At 47.9% G+C, this 23,432-nt stretch overlaps 1 protein-coding gene and 1 pseudogene across 2 annotated transcripts in view; both read right to left on the bottom strand.

Annotated features, from left to right (window-relative positions):
- The window catches only part of TDP1 (tyrosyl-DNA phosphodiesterase 1), a 207,973-nt gene that overhangs the window by 60,209 nt on the left and 124,332 nt on the right, over nucleotides 1–23,432 (bottom strand). Inside the window, exons 14-15 of one of the 2 annotated variants that reach the window (XR_016308296.1) lie at nucleotides 17,174–17,323; nucleotides 5,283–5,385 (exon numbers count right to left, since the gene is read on the bottom strand). Coding sequence is in view for 1 of the 2 variants with exons in the window: in XM_089661659.1 (XP_089517785.1) it covers nucleotides 5,283–5,385 (103 nt within the window). In the remaining variant the exon portion in view is untranslated. Of the gene's footprint in view, nucleotides 1–5,282; nucleotides 5,386–17,173; nucleotides 17,324–23,432 lie in introns of those variants that run through there. The other variant, XM_089661659.1, reaches the window with a different exon arrangement.
- LOC149436392 (U2 spliceosomal RNA) lies at nucleotides 8,174–8,286 on the bottom strand (annotated as a pseudogene).

The following is a 23,432-nucleotide window of genomic DNA, read 5'->3' as shown; positions in this document are numbered from 1 at the left end:
CTGGATGGACTTTTCTCTTTTTTTCAGCCAGACTAACTATGTAACTATATGTTCAACCACCCTGCTTGGTAGGAGACAAATAGCTATTTAGGTGTGATTGACAGAGCTTGCCTCCAGCAGCAGACGAATGCACAGGACCAGTGCCGTCACTACTAATGCGGCTCAAGGGGGCATGTCAACCCCAAGGATGGGGAGCATCAGCTCAACACTCTCTGGAAGATGTGATTGTAACGTACATGTGAATGATGTAAAGTGCACGTGACATAAATGTACAGATTTGAGTAGATAAGATGTGATCAGTAGCAATATGTAATCGTAACTGTAGGGACATTCCATTGTCATTAAGGATGTATATTCTGTAGGGACATTCCATTGTCATTAAGGATGTATATTCTGTAGGGACATTCCATTGTCATTAAGGATGTATATTCTGTAGGGACATTCCATTGTCATTAAGGATGTATATTCAGTCCTTGTCATTGGGGAAATGAGGTACTCAGACAGTGGTCATCAATTAGCATCAATTAGGCTGAAAAGCCCAGCTTCTGGGATATGACACCTTTGTGTTAATAAGGTTGTCACCTTCTGGTGAAACCGGTTTGGAGGAAGTGGCCCCAGACAGGTTGTCTGCCTGACATTGGAAGCTCTAAAAGGAGTATATCCATACATCAAAAGGGGAATGTTTCATCTCTCATAAAAGCTAAAATCTTAGTTGTAAAGAGATGAACATGCTCCCTTCTTGTAGGGCATTCTGTAGGCTACATTGGCACTAAAAATCTTATTTGTGGTTTAGGCAGAAGGCCAGAAAAATGCAGGAAATGGTTAGGTGGTGCTGGATTGCGACAGTCTAATGGTGTTTGGTACTGTCGCGATCGGGCCGATGCGCTGATGACGGAAATCCAATTCCTGACTTGGTGTTTCAAGCCGGCCTTAGTTCGATTGAACTTGGGCAGGTCAGCATCCAGAACATCCTGTGGGCAGATACAGGAGCAGCCCCCCATGGTCAATTGGCCAAGGACTAGTGTCCCACCTACGTCCATATCCCCATAAAAGGAGTACCCGGGCATTGGGACATTTGTGATTCGTATGGAGCCGGTTCGATTTGACTGACAGATTGCTGACGCTCTGACTTGCTCCAGTCGCAAGATAGATCTTGGTAAAAGTTTTATTCTGTTTTATTCCCTTTATATTTTATAGTGAATAGTCATTTGTGTGTCTTCTTGTATTTTTTGTATTTCTGTAACTTTTTATCTTTTGTACATATTTTATGCACTGCCCACTTTCGGGAAATTAAATCTTAAAATTAATTAGTGACTTCTGTGTATTTAAGCATGGGCTCATATCTCTGGAGAGATTAGATTGTATTAGATTGTATTGTATTTTAGTGCCTTTAAATGCTTGGTCAAGCTCATTGCCAATCTGTATGCAATTGCACTGTGTGTGGGCAGATTGCGTGCAGATTGTAAAAGGTAACAGATCGGCCAGATGGAGATCTGTGTGTGTGGGGTGTCCCAGCAGACCGTTCTGCGGATAAACTGTTGGGTGGTGGCAGGCTACCTTTTGTGGTGTGTCTGGTGCAGGGGGGTGGGGGGGGGTGACAGTGGAAGGGTGATTAACACCGGGGTTCAAGCTGTAGAAAAGCTGGAGGGACTCTAGAAGGGTGTGTAATTGCTGAGCTGGTCCTCAACTCTAATCAGTGCACCAGATTGTATGTAAGATTTGTACCTGCCGGTGTGTGTGGTCAACCAGCTGGATTGGAGTGGAGTCTCCATCTGGTGGTGGCCAAAAGGTAGTGCGGGCTGTGGAAGTGTATCACGGCTGATCTTATATATTCAAAGTTAAGTCCCCTTTATTCCCTCGTACCCCAAGTCACGGCCGCACGTGCGCGCTTTGGTTAGCTAATCGCTGTGGGCGTGGCGTGTGGGGGACCCGTGACAGTGATTATGACATTTCACCCAACAGATGCACCTAACGTGCTTATTCAACACTGTATATGAAGAGACAAAAAGAGGGCGCACGGGCCTAGTGCATTACCTTTAAAAGCTACATTTATTTATAAAAAGTAAAATACTCACAAGAGAAATAAAATCAAATGGAGAGCATGTCACAAGAAATGCAGTATGGTCCAATACCCCTGAAGGTAGTCTGGTGGGGGACTGTAGACATCTGGATACTGACGCGTTTCGAGGTTGTGCCTCTTCCTCAGAGCCAGTGTCTACACAACCTGTACCCTCTCTTAAATGGGCTGTGGACCATGTGGTGTGTGATGGTAGGTCCTGCCCATGGAGGGCAGTACCAACTGGGCTTGGCTTGACCTCCGCAACAGGAATGCCAAAAGTTCCAGCTTCATGAAAGGGTGGAGCTCACAGGCAATAAATGATGGGATCTTATGGAGGAATCGTTCAGCGTTTCCGAACTAAAGCACAGAAAATTTACAGATGAATCAATAGACCAGCAGGCAATTGTTTACACCTTCTGAGGCCACTTTATTATTATTTCAGCATTCAAACATCAATTGTGGAGTTCTGCTTTAAGGGCGGTCACCATTGTGCTGTAGGTCTGACTGTTCCATGTGGGATCAGAGTAACCTGTAACTTCTCTCATTGATTTCTTTCCTTCCGCCTGCAGCCAGAATGACCTGACATCACGCAGAGCATCTGTTTCTCCAGATTAAGACAACAGGTAGACTGGCCCCAGGAAATTGTCCCCCCATGGTTTGCCACACTCATAGAAGAGCATTCAACAAGCCCATTATCTAGGAGGGGGACCTAGAGACACTGCACAGTATTCATGCAGCGCTGCCAGGAAATGCCGCTTAATGCAGTATTAAGGTAAACAGTGTCATTTACTTAGCAGGAGTCTGTTAACTGCCCCCGCGCACAGAGCCGAGTGTAATATTCTGTAAGTAGCAGCGCTCCAGAGACGTATAATGAGGCCGGCATTTCTAACACCGTTATAGCTAATGGCACTTAATGATACCTGGAAACTTTTAACCCACTGCGACCTCGCAGGCTGGAATAGTAAACCTGAAATTAATGTAATGTCGTATATAAGTACTTCACAGTTAGTTATATCAAATAATTACATACAAAGATACGGAGCCGTGCAAGGAAGGACAGACATATGGGAGCATGCATGTTTCAGGGCTTTCATTGTCCAAACTACGGCCCGCGGGCCACATCTGAGATGTTATCCAGTCCTCAGCTAGGGTCAGCGGAGTATCCTGAGGCTCTATGCAGACTGGTGATTCAGATCAGTTGGTCCCTGTCTCTGATGGGGACACTGATGCAAAAGGGGGGACTTCTGACATGAAAAAGGGGACTTCTGATGTAAGGGGGGGGGGACTTCGTAGTGAAAGGGGGGGGGGGACTTCGTAGTGAAAGGGGGGGGGACTTCGTAGTGAAAGGGGGGGGGGACTTCGTAGTGAAAGGGGGGGGGGACTTCGTAGTGAAAGGGGGGGGGGGAATTCGTAGTGAAAGGGGGGGGACGGGACTTCGTAGTGAAAGGGGGGGACGGGACTTCGTAGTGAAAGGGGGGGGACGGGACTTCGTAGTGAAAGGGGGGGGACGGGACTTCGTAGTGAAAGGGGGGGGACGGGACTTCGTAGTGAAAGGGGGGAGACTCTGTAGTGAAAGGGGGGAGACTCTGTAGTGAAAGGGGGGAGACTCTGTAGTGAAAGGGGGGAGACTCTGTAGTGAAAGGGGGGAGACTCTGTAGTGAAAGGGAGGACTCCTAATGTGAAGAGGGGGTTCTGATGTAAAAGGGGGAATTCCAATGTAAAAGGGGGAATTCTGATGTTAAGAAGGACTTCTGATGTTAAAAAGGGAGCTCTGATGTGAAGAGGAAAATTTGATGTAAAGGGGGGACTCTGATGTGAATAGGTGGTGGTGAGGAGAAGGGGGCTCTGATATGAAGGGGGGGTTCTGATGTGAAGTTACTTCTTGAAGCATTTATTCACTCATTCATTTTTTTTTCATTCATTTATAAGACTGATTTTTTTCCTGTAGGTGTTTGTAAAGTATACAATGTGCACCCTGTAATGAGGAGTTTGCAGACCTGCTTTACCAAGCGGACCTTTTAGTAACTTTACAAGTCTGCCTGGATACGTTCCGGACATGTCACAACAAGCAACAACAGCATCACTTTCAGAAAACGTTTTATAATTAAAAAGCCATCCTCGAGTTCCAGTCAGTGACTTTGCCTAGGCTGGGATGATGTCATCAGTCTGCTGCAGGCAGGAGGAAGCTTTTCCTCAGTCTCTTCTCTTCCAGTGGTTAAAATGCAACACTTCAACTTTTTAACAAGTCACAATTAACCCCTTGGAGCCGGCGCCTCCCGGTCCTTTAAGGGTTTCAGAAGGCGGGAGATGGGGCGGGGTTTAGGGTCATGTGACCGTCATGACACGCCGTCATGGCGGTCACATGATTGGTAAAGGTCCCGATCAAAAGAGGAGATTGGGACCTTTCTGTGAGTACCAGACGTGTGCTGGGAGCATGCAGGGCGCGCTCTCTCAGCACGTGTCTTTTTTTAATAGAACGCAAATGTGCAGCCGCTCGGCGTCTAGGCCCAGATGCCAGGAGGCCGCATATTTGCGTTCGGCCGGCCTGAAGAGGTTAAAGAGGCTGTAACAGGGACTGATCTGTGTCAGACATATGTGAACACAGCCAAGAACTGCGCAGACACCAGGATTTACAAGACTGTGTCATCTCTGAGCTGACATCTGAGTCTGGAACGGCCATTCTCAACCTGGGTTGTATGGAACCCTGGGGTTCCTTCAGAGGTTACTAGGGGTTCCTTGGCCTGTGGCTTTTTGACCTCACATTAGATGGAGTCTGCATTGTTCCAGGGCCAATGCCACTTGGCAAAGGAAACTGCAGGAAAGCAATGATCTTTTTAGCATTCTGACCACCACTGTAAGGGCCTTGTTCTATGAACCCCCAATGTAAGGCATTTTTCACCATTGACCCCCCCAAATGATAGATTTTAGTTAAGGTTTCTTAATACCTAAACATTATTTTAGGGGTTCCTCTGGGGTTCTAATGTTCTAAAGTCTGGTCTAGAAAATAGATGGTCATCCTGGATGATGCCTGAACAAGGATGGTGCCATCCTTCTAGGGAGGAACCCAGAGGAAGGCAGCCAACAGGGAGCTTTTAGGACTGCCCAATACAATGTATTATCCGGTTCCCAGGACACTGTGTCTGCTGTACGCACTAATTCTCTACAGAACATCAAGTTAGGCAAAAAAAAAAAAGGAATGTTACAAATGAGGAAACAAACTTACAAAGGCAGATGGCAGGAAGAGAACTCCTAGCTCATAGGAGCGGATAAACAGCTGGGCGCCGCTCTTCTCCAGGGAGCCCCACGCTGCTTTCGACAGATTTGCGCTGAAAAACAAAAAATATAAATAAAATAAATAAAGTGATAAAACAAATGGGCAGCACAGTGGCTAAATGGTTGTACGCCCCTTGAGGGTTAGGGACCTTAGATTGTACGCCCCTTGAGGGTTAGGGACCTTAGATTGTACGCCCCTTGAGGGTTAGGGACCTTAGATTGTACGCCCCTTGAGGGTTAGGGACCTTAGATTGCACGCCCCTTGAGGGTTAGGGACCTTAGATTGTACGCCCCTTGAGGGTTAGGGACCTTAGATTGCACGCCCCTTGAGGGTTAGGGACCTTAGATTGTACGCCCCTTGAGGGGTAGGGACCTTAGATTGTACGCCCCTTGAGGGTTAGGGACCTTAGATTGCACGCCCCTTGAGGGTTAGGGACCTTAGATTGCACGCCCCTTGAGGGTTAGGGACCTTAGATTGTACGCCCCTTGAGGGTTAGGGACCTTAGATTGCACGCCCCTTGAGGGTTAGGGACCTTAGATTGTACGCCCCTTGAGGGTTAGGGACCTTAGATTGCACGCCCCTTGAGGGTTAGGGACCTTAGATTGCACGCCCCTTGAGGGTTAGGGACCTTAGATTGCACGCCCCTTGAGGGTTAGGGACCTTAGATTGCACGCCCCTTGAGGGTTAGGGACCTTAGATTGCACGCCCCTTGAGGGTTAGGGCCCTTAGATTGCACGCCCCTTGAGGGTTAGGGACCTTAGATTGCACGCCCCTTGAGGGTTAGGGACCTTAGATTGCACGCCCCTTGAGGGTTAGGGACCTTAGATTGCACGCCCCTTGAGGGTTAGGGACCTTAGATTGCACGCCCCTTGAGGGTTAGGGACCTTACATTGCACGCCCCTTGAGGGTTAGGGACCTTACATTGCACGCCCCTTGAGGGTTAGGGACCTTAGATTGTACGCCCCTTGAGGGTTAGGGATCTTAGATTGTACGCCCCTTGAGGGTTAGGGACTGATGTGAATGTACAATATATATATATATGTAAAGCGCTGTGAAAATTGATGGCGCTATATAAGTACCTATAATAATAAATAAATGTAAATAAGTATTTGAAGATACTTTTTGCAAGAAAAAAAAAGGAAAAGAAAAAAGCAGTGTTTAGCTCAAAGTAGACCTCTCCTTTTACCGTAAAGAGCATTTAAAGGGAGCCTGTTGCAAGCAAAATCTTGTACCTTTAGGTAAGCCTATAATAAGAACTGTTACAACTTGCACTGTTTAGGAAATATTCACACTGGATGCAGCCGTTGCCCTCACCGGTGCATTCGTTCTGAAGGGATGGCATACCTGTGCCGTCCCATCAGGGCTCTGCGCTGAAACTCTCATGCGCATGCGCTGGAGTGACGTCATCGCAGCTCGGCCAGTCAGATGGCCGAAGCACGCGAACCTGGAAGGAAGACCAGGTGATGATGGAAGCCCTGGGGAGCCCAGACAGCACTCCGCTGTGTCATGGAAATTTTGTATTTACAGGTTGAACTTTAAATGTGTCATATATGAGTGTTATTCATATGTCTCTGGTGTGTATAATTAAAGCTCTGAAGGCTGCAATTGGGCCATGCGCATGTACAATGTATGTATTACAGTACTCAGCTCGGTAATGGATGAGATGGCAGATCTGCGCTTATAGACCGGCGTGTATACCACCACGGCATTCGATGCGAATGCCGCCAGCGGTAGGCCGCGGGCCTGTATCCACATATCAGCAGCATAGTACCACATGGACTTCGTACCGCAAGGCGCCAAGCAGTGCGAACTCCATGTGTAGGCTCATGTATATCTTACAAGCCATTACTGACCTGAACTGTATCTGGATCGATGTGTTTTAATAAAGATCGTATCGGGCCCATCCAGATACAGACTGACACTGTTTAATCTAGGGGATGCTTGTACAGAGAATTTACATACCACTAGGAGCTAATTTTTTTTTTTTTTTAAGTCCGCAAACGTGCAACTGTAACGAAAAAAACCCGTAAGTGTTCACAAAAAAAGTGCAAGTGCAAAACACCACACGAAAAAGTGCACTTAGGGGTGTGCTGTGTCCTACCCCTAAAGGGGCTTGGACCGCTTACCCTGATCCCCCGGGGCACGAAGCTCCTGACGGGGACAAGGTTCCCAATTGGTCCTCCTGGCCAAAAGGCCTGGTGGACCACCGTTCCCTATGCCCAGCCGAAGCCGGACATCCAGTACTAGGCAAGGGGACTCTCCCGAAGAAGAGTCCCCTAGGGATCAGGGGAGGAAAGAACCGTATGGCCACACATCCTCCCCTTAGACTTCAGGGTAGGCCCGAGGACCCACACCCTCCATCCGTGAAAACACACACATAAGTAAAGTAAAAAGTGACAAAACGTGGGAAGTGCATAATAAATAAATAGAAGGTAAAGTAAAGAAAAAATAAAAAAAGTGGTACCGTGCCGAATTGTGCACAGACCAGGCCCTGAGGCCCGTAGCAAAAATTGCCCTGGACTTAGCCAAAAGGCCTGGTCCTTAGGGCGCTGTGCAAAAAGATGTGTAAAAACAGTGACCAAGTGTCATTTTCACACCGTGGGGTCCCACACCCAAGTGTTACTAGTGACACCCCTGAGCGCGTCTCCCCAGGGGGCACTGAGTTTGCGGACTTTTTGCGTCCCCAGCCCCTGGCCAGACCAAGGTAGCTTGCTCAAATCAGGAGGTACTGGGTCTTTCCAGCCTTCCCAGAGGAATTACTCCCGAGGCCCCAGAACGAATCATGGCGCTCCCCGGTTTCTGTCCCTCCGGTCCAGCCTTCCGGACCCCCATCATACCAGTGAGGGTACTATCCAACCAACCTCACAAAGACAGAGTGGTCGGGAGCACCCCCACTGGACACTGATAAGAACAGATACTACACTTGATCTTAGCCAAAAGGCCGAGAAGCGATACCACTAGGAGCTAATAGAATGGGAAGTTTGCTCTCCTCAGAGAGTTCATGGGGGGGAGGGGAGGACTGGTGTAAAGGGGGAAGGTTGCTTCCCTCAGAGAGCTCATGGAGGGAGGGGAGGACTGGTGATAGATAAGAGGAAAGGCTACGCTCCAATCGGAATGTACATCCTGTGTATAGGCACTCCCCATGCATTGTTCTGTGGGAGGGGATTGACCTGACTCACGTGGGGGGGGCGTGTGTGTAATAAAACCGGGGGCTGAGTTTGAAGCCAGTCTCGATGTGAATTCCAACAGCAACCTGAGAGTGTCGTGTGATCGTTCCCAGGTAACTGGAGCTCCATTTCCCCACAATTCTGAGATAGCTAAACCAGTTGGAGGCGCAGGAATCGTGGAGCTAAGCTGCAGTCGCGGTAAGCGAGATTCGCACAGCTTTATGGGGGATTGCTGCGCATTTAACTGCGAGTACTCACGGTAAGGAGAAATTCGTTAAAAGCGAATTTCCAAGACAGCTGGAGGGCTTTGTTCCAAGGTGCAATGCATACTAGCACATTATGAAGTTGTCTTGCAGGGTTTTTTTTTTTGTTTTTTTATGGCCACGGTTTACTATCACTTTAAGAAAGCACAGATTCACTTTAGAGGGGAGTTTATCAAATACAATAGTATCATTGCTCTGTGCTTTCTGTAATGATACAATGTAACATGAGAGCAGGGGAACAGAGGTGCAAAAAAAAGTAAGCGGTTGTCAAGAATAAAACTGAAAAAAAGTTGGTATTAATAAATCCAAAGCAGAGTAACTAATGGAAACATTTTTTTAATTTGTACTGTTTTTTAATGTTGTCTGGCTGTTCTGTATGTTCCAGACGCGATTTCCCCTGCGCTCTAGGACCCAGGCGGCTGGCAAATGGATGGAACCAGAACTGGAAAAGCGACCACCAGCGCATAAAAGGTTGTGCAGCTCCTAACAAGGTTGGGGAAGCCCGACCAATACTGCAAAGTGAAACAAAAATGAGAAGCGCACCAACCTTGCGCATTACCTCAGTAACCAAAATGTATTAATTAGAAAACGGTACTCACAAACAGCGCATAAAATCAGACATGTTAGTCCTCAAAGGGACTTCAAAGATAAGGAGCCAGCGCGAATCCCATCATTATTATTATTATTATACAGTATTTATAAAGCGCCAATAGTTGGCTCAGCACTGTACATTACAAAGGGGGACAGAACATGTGACAGAACAATACCAATACAATGCAAAACATGAGGGGATCGAGGGCCCTGCTCTTTCGAGCTTACAATCTAGGAGGGAGGGGGTGGTGGCACAGGAGGAGATAGCTGTGGGGGATGGGGTGGTAGGAAGAGTGGAGGAGGTCGGCAAGTTAGCAGGGGGTGGGGTAGGCTTCCCTGAAGAGATGGGTTTTCAGGGTGCGCCTAAAGGAGAGGAGAGTAGGTGATAATCTGATGGGTTGGGGCAGGGAGTTCCAGAGGATGGGTGACACCCTGGAGAAGTCCTGGAGGCGGGCATGGGAGGAGGAGACCAGGGAACTAGAGAGAAGGAGGTCTTGTGAGGAGCGGAGTGTGCGTGTTGGGCGGTACTTGGATATTAGGTCAGTGATGTAGTTCGGGGCAGTATGGTGGACGGCTTTGTACGTCAGCGTTAGGATTTTGAATTTGATCCGTTGCGCAATCGGAAGCCAGTGGAGGGATTGGCAGAGGGGGGTGGAGCCAGTGGAGGGATTGGCAGAGGGGGGTGGCGGAGACAGTGCGGTTGGAAAGGTGAATGAGTCTGGCAGCCGTGTTCAGGATGGACTGAAGAGGGGATAGCCAGCGGCGAGGCAGGCCAGTGAGGAGGGAGTTGCAGTAGTCGAGTCGTGATATGATGAGGGAGTGGATGAGCTGTTTAGTGGTTTCTGGGGTTAGAAACGTGCGGATTTTGGCGATGTTGCGGAGGTGGAGTCTGCATGTTGCGGAGGTGGAGTCTGCACGAGTTTGTTAAAGATTGGACTTGGGGCTGGAAGGATAGGTTGGAGTCCAGAATGACACCAAGTACTCTGGCCTGCGGGGCGGGTTTGATGGTGGCGTTGTTGGATGTGATGGAGAAATCAATGGGGGGTGGTGTGCAGGCTGGGGGGAAGACAAGAAACTCGGTTTTGGAGAGGTTCAATTTAAGGAAGTGGAGCGACATCCAGTCTGATATGTCGCTCAGTAGGTGTGTGATTCGGGCTGAGACCAAGGGGGTGAGGTGGGGGGTTGAGAGATAGATTTGTGTGTCGTCGGCATAGAGGTGATAGTTGAAGCCGTGAGAGTGTATGAGTTGGCCAAGGGAGGAGGTATAGATGGAGAAGAGAAGGGGCCCGAGGACAGAGCCTTGAGGGACCCCAACAGAGAGGGGGAGTGAGGGGGAGGTGGTAGCATTATAGGTAACGCTGAAGGAGCGTTGTGACAGGTAGGATGAGAGCCAGGAGAGCCATCATGGGGGTAGACACTCAGTACTGAATGGGGAAAGAACAAAAAGAGGGCGCACAGGCCTAGTGCATTACCATAAAAAATGTTTTTATTCTTTTTGTTCTTTTTATGGTAATGCACTAGGCCTGTGCGCCCTCTTTTTGTTCTTTCCCCATTCAGTATATTTGGATTCCCCCGGTCCATTTGAGGGCAGCAAGGTGTGCATGTTCCAGGACATTCTTAATGTGGTTGTAGCATCGAGTCCATCCCCAAGCGCAGGAGCATTTGTGTTTGCTGGTTCTTTAGACATTCAGTACAGCTGACCTGTTTCGAAGACCATACCTCTGATGGCTCTGATGAAGAAGGCACGGCCTTCGAAACGTGTCAGCTGTACTGAGTGTCTACCCCCATGATGGGATTCGCGCTGGCTCCTTATCTTTGAAGCCCATTTGAGGACTAACATGCCTGATTTTATGCGCTGTTTGTGAGTACCGTTTTCTAATTAATAAATTTTGGTTACTGAGGTAATGCGCAAGGTTGGTGCGCTTCTCGTTTTTGTGTCACTTTGCAGTTTTGTTCTGTATGTTCATTTTGAGAAGAGCCGATTGTTCACATGGTCCGCGGGATCATAAAATAAAGTTACTTTTTGCATTCCAAATTGATGCATTATTTACTCTGCTTGGGATTTATTAATACCGACTTTTTTGCGGTTTTGTTCTTGACAACTGCTTATTTTTTTTGCATAATTTTATTCGGTTCATAACCGGGGCGGACTGACAACTCATGGGGCCCCCAGGCAATAGGGGATCATGGGGCCCGTGTCCTTGCCTAAACTCAAAAAAGCCTATGAAAAAGGTACCAGGGGCCTCTTATGGGGCCCCCTACTGACCCCGGGCCCTCGGGCAGTGCCTGAGTTTCCAAATGGTCAGTCCGCCCCTGGTTCATAGTCCACACCTATATTATTGGCGAATCAGAGAAATACTATGGTGGGTTCTTTCACCTATATGTGTAGTACATGGTTTTTGGTTATGAAGAACAGGGGTGATACAAATACGGGGTGAGGGGGAGGAGAACACTCCCAGGTTATATGTCAGCAATGATACAATGTAACATAAGAGCACGGGAAGAACAGGGGTGATACAAATACGGGGTGTCTACCTCTGACAAATGAAGGGCTCAGAAGCCAGCCAATAGCAGGTGAGGGGGAGGAGAACACTCCCAGGTTACATGTCAGCAATGATACAATGTAACATAAGAGCACGGGAAGAACAGGGGTGATACAAATACGGGGTGTCTACCTCTGACAAATGAAGGGCTCAGAAGCCAGCCAATAGCAGGTGAGGGGGAGGAGAACACTCCCAGGTTACATGTCAGCAATGATACAATGTAACATAAGAGCACGGGAAGAACAGGGGTGATACAAATACGGGGTGTCTACCTCTGACAAATGAAGGGCTCAGAAGCCAGCCAATAGCAGGTGAGGGGGAGGAGAACACTCCCAGGTTATATGTCAGCAATGATACAATGTAACATAAGAGCACGGGAAGAACAGGGGTGATACAAATACGGGGTGTCTACCTCTGAAAAGTGAAGGGCTCAGAAGCCAGCCAATAGCAGGTGAGGGGGAGGAGAACACTCCCAGGTTATATGTCAGCAATGATACAATGTAAAATGAGTACAAGGAAAAGGGGGGGGGGGGGGGAGAGAGATTACTATTGGGTGACTACTCTTGACAACTGAGGAACTCAAAAGCAAGCCAATGCTGAGCGAGGGGGAGGAGAAGCTGCAAAGCATGCTGGGATCAAGTAAGACGTAGAAAGAGATAGCCATCAGACAGGCAGCACTGAGGAGACAGCAGGGGGCGCTAACTAAGTGTAGCATATATGGAAATTTTGAGAAAAAACAAGTACCGTGCCTTCAGAGCTCTGCACCGCGGCCGAGACTCTCGCGCGCATGTGCAGGAGTGACATCATTGCGGCCTGGCCAGTCAGATGCACCGATTCACTTTAGAGGGGAGTTTATCAAATAGGATAGTATCATTGATCTGTGTTTTTTCTGTAATGATACAATGTAAAATGAGCACAAGGAAAGGGGGGGGGGAAGAGAGATTACTATTGGGTGACTACTCTTGACAAGTGAGGAACTCAAAAGCCAGCCAATAGTGAGCGAGGGGGAGGAGAAGCTGCAAAGCATGCTGGGATCAAGGAAGTTGTGGAAAGAGACAGCCATCAGACAGGCAGCACTGAGGAGACAGCAGGGGGCGCTATGTGTAGCATATATGGAAATTTTGAGAAAAAACAAGTAGCAGTAAGTGCAGCCCAGTGGCTAAATGGTTAGCACTTCCGCCTGGCAGTTCTAGGGGTCGCTGGTTCGAATCCCAACCACGGCAGCACCTGCCTGGAGTTTGCATGCTCTCCCTGTGCCTGTGTGGGTTTCTGCTGGGTACTCCAGTTTCCCTCAACACTCCAAAGACATGCTGGTAGGTAAATTGGCCCTAGTATATGAATGTGAGTTAGGGACCTTAGATTGTACACCCCTTGAGGGTTAGGGACCTTAGATTGTACGCCCCTTGAGGGTCAGGGACTTTAGATTGTACGCCCCTTGAGGGTTAGGGACCTTAGATTGTACACCCCTTGAGGGTTAGGGAGCTTAGATTGTACACCCCTTGAGGGTTAGGGACCTTAGATTGTACACCCCTTGAGGGTTAGGGAGCTTAGATTGTACACCCCTTGAGGGTTAGGGACCTTAGATTGTACACCCCTTGAGGGTTAGGGACCTTAGATTGTACGCCCCTTGAGGGTTAGGGACCTTAGATTGTACGCCCCTTGAGGGTTAGGGACCTTAGATTGTACGCTCCTTGAGGGTTAGGGACTTTAGATTGTACACCCCTTGAGGGTTAGGGACCTTAGATTGTACACCCCTTGAGGGTTAGGGACCTTAGATTGTACGCTCCTTGAGGGTTAGGGACTTTAGATTGTACGCCCCTTGAGGGTTAGGGACTGAGGTGAATGTACAATATATATGTAAAGGCGCTGCGTAAATTGACGGCGCTATATACAGTATCTCCCAGAAGTGAGCCCCCCCCCCCTCACATTTTTGTAAATATTTGATTCTATCTTTTCATGTGACAACACTGAAGAAATGACACTTTGCTACAATGTGACGTAGTCAGTGTACAGCTTGTATAACATGGAAATTTGCTGTCCCCTCAAAATACCTCAACACACCGCCATTAATGTCTAAACCGCTGGCAACAAAATTGAGTCCACCCCTAAGTGACAAGGTCCAAATTGGGCCCAAAGTGTCAATATTTTGTGTGGCCGCCATTATTTTCCAGCACTGCCTTCACCCTCTTGGGCATGGAGGTCACCAGAGCTTCACAGGTTACCACTGGTGTCCTCTTCCACTCCTCCATGACGACATCACGGAGCTGGTGGATGTTAGAGACCTTGCGCTCCTCCACCTTCTGTTTGAGGATGCCCCACAGATGGTCAATAGGGTTTAGGTCTGGAGACATGCTTGGCCAGTCCATCACCTTCACCCTCAGCTTCTTTAGCAAGGCAGTGGTGATCTTGGAGGTGTGTTTGGGGTCGTTATGTTGGAATACTGCCCTGCAGTCTAGTCTCCGAATGGAGGGGAACATGCTCTGCTTCAGTATGTCACAGTACATGCTGGCATTCATGGTTCCCTCAATATTTACAAAAATGTGAGGGGTGTACTCCTGTGAGATACTGTAGGTACCTCAAATAAATAAAATAAGTAGCAACTCACGTTGTAAAGGGCATATCCCTTTCCACATTCATATAAGATGGCGGTATTCCTCCTGGTAGACTAACCGTGGTAGCAGAGCCAGATTTAGACCTTGGGGGGCCTGGGGCACCTCAGGTTCGGGGGGGCCCCTCATACAAGGAGCTGGTTTACATTCTCAATGACAATCACACATTTATAAACATAAATGCCTGGCCAGCAGACAGGCAGCACTCACACCATGAACTATTGTGTACATAGTTATTACAACAATAATGTCATACAATGAGGAAGGAAGACAATGACCAAAGAAAGTGCTGATGGAGCACCGGACCCAAATGTAAGTGCAATCCAGTGCGTGGTCTTTGGTTCTAAAAGGAAGCCCTCTAACATATGGGGTCTCCCTATGGGCCCCAGGAGTGGTCCAAAGAAGACACAAAGGGGAAGAGCACCACAAGTTTACAATAGGCCCAGTTTAAATTTATTACTATTACCGATTTTTAAAAAATCAGAGGATACAGCCATCGCTTTTCAGGGACAACTCCTCCTTTATCAGGGCTAAGGTTCAAGTTATCTTAGGCCTGATGAAGAGGGAGTTGCCTCTGAAATGCATTGGCTGTACCTTCTGATTTTTGTTAAAATCAGAACTAGTAAACTGGATTTACTAGAAACTTGCGGCATTCTCTTTCTTTGCATTTACAGGTTTAGACAAAAAAAACAAAAACATGACATGATTTGCAGGTGTGAAGGTGACGACATGTTTCATATTGAAAGCAAAAATGACATAACATTCTTTTGCTTCCGCTGCGTGATGAGACTCGTAATTAGCAGGTAAGAAGCCTCACTTTCCTCATTCACTGCGTGCGCTGCTAGTGATACGGAGTCATGTCAGAGCTTACTGAGCTTCAAAGAGGGCCTGGCAGTATTACGGTTGTTGGTTCGAATCCCAACCACGGCACCACCTGCCTGTGGTGAGGTATTTCATGGTGCACCAGACCTAGGGAGACTGACACTTGTTTTGTGTTTCTTCCATTTGCGAATGATTGCACCAACTGTTGTCACCTTCTCACCAAGCTGCTTGGCGGTAGTTTGGTAGCCCAGTCCAGCCTTGTGTAGGTCTACCATCTTGTCCCTGACATCCTTGGACAGCTCCTTGGTCTTTGCCATGGTGGAGAGTTTGGAATCTGATGGTGTCAGGGCAGGAGCTGAGGAACGGACAGGCAGGCCTAATAACAATGTAACGCACTGACTGGCGACAACCACCACCCACAGACCGAAGTCCTTCAGGGCGCGGAGTCTAAGTCCCAGGCTGCCCTTCACCAGGGCCCCCGATGGTGGGGATGGACTTGACGCAGCCAGGAACCAGGTCGCGGCCCCCGAGACACCTCAGTTGCGGTAATGGCCGCCGCCAATGGCGTGTAGCTGGTGGAAAAGACAATAGAGTAGTCAGCCAGGCCGGGTCGACAACAACGGGACAAAACGGTACAGGACAGCAGACGAGAATCACAGGTCACGAGCCGGGTTCAGCAACAGAGGGTCAGATCAAAGGAGAACACAAAGAATAGTCGAGTCACAAGCCGAGTCAGATTCCAGGAGAGTCACGAGAGTCAGAACAGAGTTATAGCAACACAAAGACACAAGTGCTTATATGTGATCAGCCACGCCCCTCTGGGGGATGGACCTCAGAGACCAGAAGGCATAAAAGATTCCCACCATGCTCTGCAGAAATCCAACATGGATGCCAGCACATGGAGAAACATAACCTCTGGGAAAAGGTAGGACCTTGACAGATGGTTTGATTGCTCCTATGGACAGGTGTCTTTTATACAGGTAACACAATGAGATTAGCAGCACTCCCTTTAAGAGACTGCTTCTAATCTCAGCTTGTTATCTGTATGAAAGACACCTGGTAGCCAGAAATCCTGCTGAATGATAGGGGATCAAATCCTTATTTCCCTCATGAACATGCAGATCAGTCATCATTTGGTAGACATGCATCCCTTTTGAATTTGTTGTTGCTATTCTGTCTCTCAGTGTTACAATACACCGAACATTCGATTTTTAGACCGACCATTTATTTGTGAGTGGGCAAACATTCAAAATCAGCCGGGGATCAAGTACTTATTTCCTTCACTGTAGAAAAACATTTCTGGTTGGTCGCATATCCATAAAATCACCTTCATTGTAACACTGTTGTCAAAAACACTCCACAATATATTCATGGGGGGGGGGGGGGAATAGCATGGCAGTTAACGCGTTTCACGCTAAAACCAATGCTTATTTATAGCTTACACAATTTTTCCCACTGTGACTATATTGTGGAGTGTTTTTGACAACGATGTTACAATAACGATGATTTTATGAATATGCGGCCAACCAGAAACTTTTTTTTTCTACATCATGCAGGCGCTATTGGAAAGCACGGCGGGCGGATTATGATGTGGAGTGATCTGGAGGAGCCACCGATTAAGACGATATCTTGTATTGATATACATGGTCAGTTAAAAGAGCGGGTCCATATGACGAAATATTGAGGCTTGGCATGGACTTTCCATGCACCCTCTCTTGCCGTATTAGGAGCGTTGGGTTGGAACGCATCCATGGGATATACCTTGAATATATCCGCTACTTAACTCCTGATTAAGATACCATCGTATTTGGGATGTTGGGAGGGGCTTTGGATATGGATGCTCACCCAAGACCACTCTGTTGACTTCCTATGTGGGCGCTCTTGCCCCGCAACACCGTCTATGTTGATATCGAAGGCATCCGATCTCTTCGCCTCCAATCTCTCGGTCCTGAAGAAGCCAATAAACGAAACGCGTCGACCTTTGGAGGCTTTATGCTATAAAAGATTATGCCGTTACTATTTGGGCTGGCTAGCCATGTCTTGTTTTTATACGTCATTACAAGATGCATGTAATGGAACCGACCCAGTCTGCGCTTGGGTACTTTAATTATAATACCGCTTCCCCGTCCGAACACTGACCACAGACACCACAGCCGACCAAACAAGACTAGACGGCACCAATCTGTCTGAACATGGAACTCTTTATTTGAAACTCAAACTGGCTTTTTATACTCTCAGGAGACAATCCCCCCCCCCTGCATAATGACACAGGGCGGGGCAATCTACACTTAGCAAGAGACACACGGGTATTCAAACTTCACACCAGCAGACAGTCCCATCAGAAGGGAGGGCTGCTGGAGACACCTCCCACTAAGCTAATACACATAAACACATACATCCCATAATAGTTTGCTCCCAAGCAAGACACACAATAGAACAGAGGGATGCAACCACATGGCATTAAACAATCAACAACCCCCACCCCAGTATTAGGACAGATCACCCCGTACCCCTAACAGGCACAGGGTGACTTACACATAATAGGAAAATGGGGAGCTGAGACAGGGGTCTCCCCACCTCTCTAAAGTGAGCTGGGTTCCATGGGCCCCCCACCCAAAGTGACTCCCATCACAATGCATTTCTAACAAATGTGTACATTTATAAGTAAGAGTCTGCCCGCTACTGTACCAGTAAACTCCTATCATGTTCCTTTTTGCCTTTTTCTGAAATACATCATGCGGACTGCAACGAACAGGGCCAGAACCTGGCAGTGTGCTAGTGGAGGTGGGACAAGGGACCTGGAGTGGCGTTTCACTCTCTTCTAACATAGTAAGCGGCGCATACCTCTTTTCTCAATTTCCATGCGCTCTGTGCATTCTGAGTTTACCTTTTCCTACCTTACGCTGGAGAAGAATACAGTGTTCTCGAGCTGCTCCTTGCTCGGTGCATAAACTGTAATTCTGACACCGATTGTTACATATACATAATGAAAGAAAAGATTGATGTTGTAACAGAACCGACTCAGTCTGCGATTGGGTACTTCCGCTATAATACCGCCCTGTCCGAACACTGACCACAGACACCACAGCAGACCATACAAGACTAGACGACACCCATTTGTCTGAACATGGAACTCTTTATTTGAAACTCGAACTGGCTTTTTATACACTCAGGGGGCAATCCCCCCTCCCTGTATAATGACACAGGGCGGGGCAATCTACACTTAGCAACAAGAGACACACCAACAGACAGTCCCATCAGAAGGGAGGGCTGCTGGAGACACCTCCCACTAAGCTAATACACATAAACACATACATCCCATATTAGTTTGCTCCCAAGCAAGACACCAATAGAACAATGGGATGCAACCACATGGCATTAAACAATCAACAACCCCCCACCCCAATATTAGGACAGATCACCCTGTACCCCTAACAGGCACAGGGTGACTTACACATAAGAGGGTATGGGGAGCTGAGATGGGTCTCCCACCCTCTCTAAAGTGAGCTGGGTTCCATGGGCCCCCCACCCAAAGTGACTCCCGTCACAAATGTATTCTGCCACACAAAACCCCCATAGTGTTCCCGCTCGGCAGGTGCAGCGATGCTCACGAGGCCCAGGTAAAGCGACTGAACAGGCCAATGTGCTCACTGCATGCACGTCCCAGCTCCTGAGCTCAAATTCTAGAGCAATATACAGGAGGCATGGAGTGTACTTCCGCTCAGTATTTCTATGGAGCCTTTTTTTTTCCTTGGCGGCAGCTATTTAAAGCCTACATCAGCCTGGTAATCTGCACTAATTGCCGAGTTCTGCTAATCAATTCTAAGTGCTAATAATGACACAGAGGCCTATTACATCCCGGACTATTTCTATGAAACAAACACTCTAGGCATTCGCTGAAAGGTCAGGCGTTGTCAAGGCACAAAGTGCGATGCAGCCGATAACCCCCATATCGGGAGTCCGACAATTCTGCTGTGATCTCCACTGAATGACAGGCACAAACACCTGAACAATGGAGCAGCTTGAACCCCAGTGTAGAGCGAAAGGAACATAAAAGCCAACAGACGCCGTGGCGGTAAAATACATTACACAGCATTCGCTCACGCTGCGCCCACTCATTGTGCAAAGACTGTTATTGGGACCCTCCTGGCAGGCACCGGAGCAATGCCGGCCCGCCAATGGATTCTGGTGTAGAAGATTGACTGCCTGGAGTTAGGCTTTAAGCGAAAACAACCCGTCTCAAACGGCTAAATAGCTGAAAGTGACTGTAAACCCTCGCCTTGTAAAACGGTCCAGTCCGGCTAAAACAGAAATGAAAGGCAAAACATTTGTGTAAAGAAAAAAAAAAAAACAAAATGTTATAAATACCCTTTTACAAAAAGTGATCAAATTTCCTCCATTCCCAGCTGCATAAGGAGCTGTGAGGGGAGAGAAATAGCAGCACACTGGTCTTCCCAGTGAATGGCTGTGTGGGGGGCTGGAGGTGTCAGCACAAGTTTGATCCTTGGAGGAGAGAAGCCTGAGTTCCCAGCATAGCTAGAGAACTGACCTCACCCTGCTCTCATGTCTAGCGTGGTCAGATTTTAACTACTTCAAGTCCGGACACTTTCACCCCCTTCCAGTCCGGACACTACCCCCCCCTTCCAGTCCGGACACTTCCTTCCCCCCCCTTCCAGTCCGGACGCTTCCCCCCCCCCTTCCAGTCCGGACGCCTTCCCCCCCCCTTCCAGTCCGGACGCTCCCCCCCCCCCTTCCAGACCGGACGCTCCCCCCCCCTTCCAGTCCGGACGCTCTCCCCCCTTCCAGTCCGGACGCTCTCCCCCCCTTCCAGTCCGGACGCTCTCCCCCCCTTCCAGTCCGGACGCTCTCCCCCCTTCCAGTCCGGACGCTTTCCCCCCCTTCCAGTCCGGACGCTTTCCCCCCCTTCCAGTCCGGACGCTTTCACCCCCTTCCAGTCCGGACGCTTTCACCCCCTTCCAGGTCCGGACGCTTCCCCCCCCTTCCAGTCCGGACGCTTTCACCCCCTTCCAGTCCGGACGCTTTCCCCCCTTCCAGTCCGGACGCTTTCCCCCCTTCCAGTCCGGACGCTTTCCCCCCCTTCCAGTCCGGACGCTTTCCCCCCTTCCAGTCCGGACGCTTTCCCCCCTTCCAGTCCGGACGCTTTCCCCCCCTTCCAGTCCGGACGCTTTCCCCCCCTTCCAGTCTGGACACTTTCCCCCCCTTCCAGTCCGGACACTTTCCCCCCTTCCAGTCCGGACACTTTCCCCCCCTTCCAGTCCGGACACTTTCCCCCCCTTCCAGTCCGGACACTTTCCCCCCCTTCCAGTCCAGGCCAATTTTCAGCTTTCAGCGCTATCACACTTTGAATGACAATTGCGCGGTCATGCAACACTGTACCCATATGAATTTTTTAGCATTTTTTTGAGACAGATAAAACTTTATTTTGGTGCTATTTATTCACCGCTGGGATTTTTATTTTTTTTGCTATATAAATGAAAAAGTCCAAAAATTTTGAAAAAATGTTTTTCTTTTGCGCATAAATAATCTTTCTTCATAAATCTTGGCCAAAATGTATTCAGTTATATTTTTAGTAAAAATAAATGACCCAAATGAATTTATAAGCAAAAAGTAAAATTTTTTTTACATTTTATTTTATTTTTTTATATTCTTATTTATATATATACAGTTGTGACCAAAATTATTCAACCCCCACTGAAATTGAGTGTTTTGGCCAGTTTGACATTGCTTTTGATCATTCAGTCATCTTGCTTACATTTACATTAAAGAGGCACTTGTAGGTCAGACAAATATAACATAACAGTTATAATGAAATAACCACAAATGTCTTTTCTGTGCTCACAGCATTATCAGTTTTATTCAACCCCCAAGTGACATTCAATCTTAGTACTTAGTACAGCATCCTTTTACAGTTATAACAGCTTTGAAACGTGAAGCATAGCTTGACACAAGTGTCTTGCAGCGATCTACGGGTATCTTCGCCCATTCTTCATGGGCAAAGGCCTCCAGTTCAGTCACATTCTTAGGCTTGCGCACTGCAACTGCTTTCTTTAAGTCCCACCAGAGGTTCTCAATCGGATTTAAGTCTGGTGACTGCGATGGCCACTCCAAAATGTTCCAGCCTTTCCTCTGCAACCATGCTCTAGTGGACTTGGAGGTATGCTTGGGATCATTGTCCTGTTGAAAGGTCCAACGTCTCCCAAGCCTCAGGTGTGTGACGGACTGCATCACGTTTCCATCCAATATCTCCTGGTACTGAAGAGAATTCATGGTACCTTGCACACGCTGAAGCTTCCCTGTACCTGCAGAAGCAAAACAGCCCCAAAGCATGATTGACCCTCCACCATGCTTCACAGTAGGCAAGGTGTTCTTTTCATCATAGGCCTTGTTCTTCCTCCTCCAAACATAGCGTTGATCCATGGGCCCAAACAGTTCTAATTTTGTTTCATCAGTCCACAGAACACTATCCCACAACTTTTGTGGTTTGTCCACATGGCTTTTGGCATACTGCAGTCGACTCTTCTTATTCTTTGGAGACAGCAAGGGGGTACGCCTGGGAGTTCTGGCACGGAGGCCTTCATTACGCAGTGTGCGTCTTATTGTCTGGGCTGAAACTTCTGTACCCACATCTGACAAATCTTTTCTCAGTTCCTCAGCAGTCACACGGGGACTTCTCTCCACTCTACGCTTCAGGTAGCGCACAGCAGTCGAAGTCAGCATCTTCTTTCTGCCACGACCAGGTAGCGTTTCAACAGTGCCCTTTGCCTTGAATTTGCGAATGATGCTTCCTAAGGTGTCTCTTGGTATGTTTAACATCTTTGCAATCTTCTTATAGCCATTGCCCTTCCTGTGAAGAGAAATCACCTCTTCTCTTGTCTTCCTGGACCATTCTCTTGCCTTCACCATGTTTGTAACCACACCAGTAAATGTCTAGAAGGAGCTGAGTATCACAGTCATTTTAAAGCTGCCTAATTGGTGCTTATTATGCTTGATTGCTGCTCGGTGACATCCACAGGTGTTTTCAATACCTGATGGAAAGCACCTGTATGAACCTCTGTTCTTCAGAGTGGTAGTCTTTAAGGGGTTGAATAATTGTGGCAATGAAGAAACCACATAAGAACCATTTACTACTGTATTACATAAACAATTGATGTCATTTTAGTTGCATTTGGGTAGTTACAACGTCCTTGTAGGATTTGATTCTGAATACAATTCCAAATGTACACTATAGTCCCTAAACCCCTTTACAGCATTGGGGGTTGAATAATTTTGGTCACAACTGTATATATTTTTTACATACTGTCACCCTAGCGGTACAATGTCACCATAGTGACACTGTACTACTTGTGGGGGTGATGAAGATTTATTTTTTTTTACACGCACTGCTTTTACACCCATAAAGGTCCCGTACAACGATCGGCGTTCCACTGTGTCCTGAGGACACAGCGGGCACCGGATCACGGTGCTGCATGCTCCCAGGGAGCGCACACAAGCAGGGAGCGGGCAGGATGTTTATAAACAGCTACCCGACCCTGCACTGCTCCCGTCCGGCCATTTATATACATGGGCTGGATGGGAAGCTGTTAAAGAAGTGATCACATTTCCAACGTTTTCAGCTGCAGGAGTTCAGAGAGGTGGGGGAGGAGAAACAACAGTACACTGGTCTTCCCGGTGAATGCTGTGGGGGGGGGGCTGGGGGTGTCAGCAAAAGTTTGATCCTTGAAGGAGAGTAGGCTGAGTTCCCAGCATAGCTAGAGAACTGACCACACCCTGATCTCATGTCTAGCGTGGTCAGATTTTAATAGGGAAGCTGAGGGATTGGCAGGAAGACCAGGGATTTCACACAAAGGAAGCAATGCAAAGAGAACAGGAGACCCTAAATCAATATAGAAAATGCAGCGTGGCAATATAAACTCAAATGGTGCTCATAACACAAACAACGTGGACAAGACTTGTGTGCGTGACAGAACATATGTGCTATATCCAATGTATTCTTCACACATGCACATAAATCACCATGGGATTGCACATATGTGTTAAATGAATATATACATAAAGTAAACAAATTATATAGAATGGTGAACTG

The sequence above is a fragment of the Staurois parvus genome, unplaced genomic scaffold (genome assembly GCF_062004578.1).
Source record: "Staurois parvus isolate SC_StPar_1 unplaced genomic scaffold, SC_StPar_1.0 ptg001362l, whole genome shotgun sequence".
In the NCBI taxonomy this organism is placed as follows: Eukaryota; Metazoa; Chordata; class Amphibia; order Anura; family Ranidae; genus Staurois; species Staurois parvus.
This window is presented reverse-complemented; position numbering and strand designations above follow the sequence as displayed.